At 39.4% G+C, this 2859-nt stretch overlaps 1 gene segment (V, D, J or C); it reads left to right on the top strand.

Moving 5' to 3' along the window:
* Nucleotides 1-346: 346 nt before the first annotated feature.
* Nucleotides 347-796, top strand: LOC103692738 (Ig heavy chain V region 108A-like). The segment is given in 1 exon segment: nucleotides 347-796. A coding segment is annotated over 1 exon segment (450 nt).
* Nucleotides 797-2859: the final 2063 nt, after the last annotated feature.

Genomic DNA, 2859 nt, shown 5'->3' with positions numbered 1-2859 from the left:
TGATAAATTTGTCCAAAATGGAGCAAAAATCTGAGGCCAGAAATGTATTAAAAGCTTCAGCCCTGATGACACAGCCACAGACAGCATCTGAGCAAAGCTCAAGGAAGTGTTATGGAATGTATTTCATCAGAGAGGATTAGGGCTTGGACCCTCGAACCCTGCTGTCTTACACAGGTGTCCTCTACCTCCTTCTTCTCCAAATAGACTAGGTCTTTAAGAAGTTCAATACTCATGAATATGTAAATTACAGGAGGGTATGGTTGTTACATAGAGATATTTACACTCCAAACAGTTTGTAATCAGTGTTCTCTCCACAGTCACTGAATACTTTGACCCTCACCACGGGATGGAGCTGTATCCTTTTTCAATTAGCAGCATCTACAGGTATGGGGCTCCTAAATCCAACACTGAAATAGAGAAAGTGGCTGAGATAATAATGGCATCTATTCTGCCTTTCTCTTTGCAGGTGTCCTCTCCCAGGTCCAGCTACAGCAGTCTGGGGCTTAGCTGGGGAGGCCTGGAAACCTCAATGAAATTGCCCTGTAAGGCTTCTGGATATACATTCAGTGACTATAACATATACTGGGTAAAGCAGAGTCATGAAAAGGGCCTAGAGTGGATTGGATTTACTTATCCTGGAAATGGTGGTACTGGCTATGCTCAGAAGTTCAAGGGGAAGGCCACGCTGACTGCAGACAAATCCTCCAGCACAGCCTACATGGAACTCCACACGTTGATATCTGAGGACTCTGGGGATTGTTATTGTGCAAGACACTGTGTTGCAATCATATACTGAGTCTGTCATAAACCCAAGAAAAGCAGGAAGTTGCCCTGGGACTGAGATTACTGAGAAAATTATGGTAAATTAGTCATTCTAAGTGCTCATTTGTCTACTTCCTCCTTTCCCCACAGTCTTTGTAAATTTTTTTAACATTACTGCTATGAATACAATGATTACAATTGAGTTGACTATGGTATACTATACCTTGACAATCTCAATTCCTTCACCGGTGATCCCATCCACTGGAGATTTTATTCCTTAATAAAACATATTAAAGCAAGTACTGTGATATAGAATAGTGACAAAAAATTTCTCTCGATTCCAAGTAATGAAACTTTTGATGGAGTTGATTTGACTAATATATAGTATGATCTTTACCATTAAAATTTGCATAAATAACACTTGATAAATAAAACTGGCCTAATATTTTTAAGTGACCTTAATGTGTGTTGTAAACTCTGGCTGTGCAGTCTATTAGAAATTCTAGCCTTTTAGAATGTAAAATATGTATAGAAGATTACAAGGTCATGTAAGTAAAATTTCTATAAGTTGATCAAATCACATCACACAGAAACCATTAATCAACTCAATATATGTATATGTTAACTGAGGTAGGGTCTGAGATTATAAAGAAATATTTTTCCTTCTCTTTATTAAATTGGATATTTCTTCTTTACATTTCAAATGTTATTCCCTTTCTCGGGTTCCAGACCAACATAACCCTATCCCCTTCCCTCCCCTTCTACATGGGTATTCCCCTTCACCATCCTCACCCCAATAACCCCCTCTCCCCAACAATCCCGTTCACTGGGGGTTCAGCTTTGGCAGAACCCAGGGCTTTCCCTTCAACTGGTACCCTACTAAGCTATTCCTTACTACCTATGAATTTGGAGCCCAGGATCAGTTCATGTACAGTCTTTGTGTAGTGGCTTAGTCCCTGGAAAGTGTGGTTGGTTGGCATTGTTGTTCGAGTCTCAAGCCCCTTCAAGCTCTTTCAGTCTTTTCTCTGATTCCTTCAATGGGGATCCCATTCAGTTCAGTGGTTTGCTGCTGGCATTTGCCTATATATTTACGAAATTCTGGCTCAGTCCCTCAGGAGAGATCTATGTCCGGTACCTATCAGCCTGTACTTCTTAGCTTCATCCATCTTACCTAGTTTGGTGACTGTATGTGTATGGGCCACATGTGGGAAAGGTTCTCAATGTCTCTTTCTTCAGTCTCTGTTCTAAGCTTTGCCTCCCAATCCCCTCCTATGGGTAATCTTGTTCCCCTTTTAAAGAAGGAGTGAAACATCCACATTTTGGTCATCCATCTTGAGGTTCATGTGGTTTGTGCATCTTGGGTAAATCGAGCATTTGGGCTAATATCCACTTATCAATGAGTACATACCATGTCATTTCATATTTACTTCCTTCCTAGTCCCAATACATGAACAAAGCATCTTCTCTCACAGTCACACACAGGTATTAGGGCCACACTTGTGCTATAAAGCATGCGACTTTGGACAAATTCATGACTATTAACTAACACATAGTGGTATTTGGCTATCTAAGGTTTTGATTTAGTAATATTCCTGTGTAGTCAGAACATTAATTTTGCTTGTTATTTTATTAGTCATTCCACTGAAAAGTTGTATGTCTTGTGCTTAATATGAAAGTGATCTCATGGTAAATTCATTATGATCTGAATCCCCTTGGTCAATTCTATGTTAGACATCATACAAAACTACATTGAACTTAAAGTTTTGTATGAAATACCAATTACTTCCTACAACAACCTAATGTCTCCTCCACCCATAAAACGAAGAATGATCAGAACTCAAGGAAATCTTCCTTTTTAGATTCTGAATTGAATGGGACTTTCAAACAAACCGGGAAGATTTCTGTCCAGTGTTTGTAAGACTTTAATTCAAGGAATTGTCTGTTATATGTTGCACAAATCATATAGAAGTGCCCAGACACTTCATTCAGCAAAGCTCTCCACTGTGTGGAAACACTATGGAGACCAGTATGGCTGTATGACCTGAATCTGGGGATCCATCTATTAAGTGGAAACTTAAGGATTCTTTGAAAAGTCAT

This window comes from Rattus norvegicus, chromosome 6, assembly GCF_036323735.1.
Source record: "Rattus norvegicus strain BN/NHsdMcwi chromosome 6, GRCr8, whole genome shotgun sequence".
NCBI lineage: Eukaryota > Metazoa > Chordata > Mammalia > Rodentia > Muridae > Rattus > Rattus norvegicus.
The sequence above is the reverse complement of the archived record's forward strand: the minus strand, read 5'-3'. Positions and strand labels throughout refer to the sequence as shown.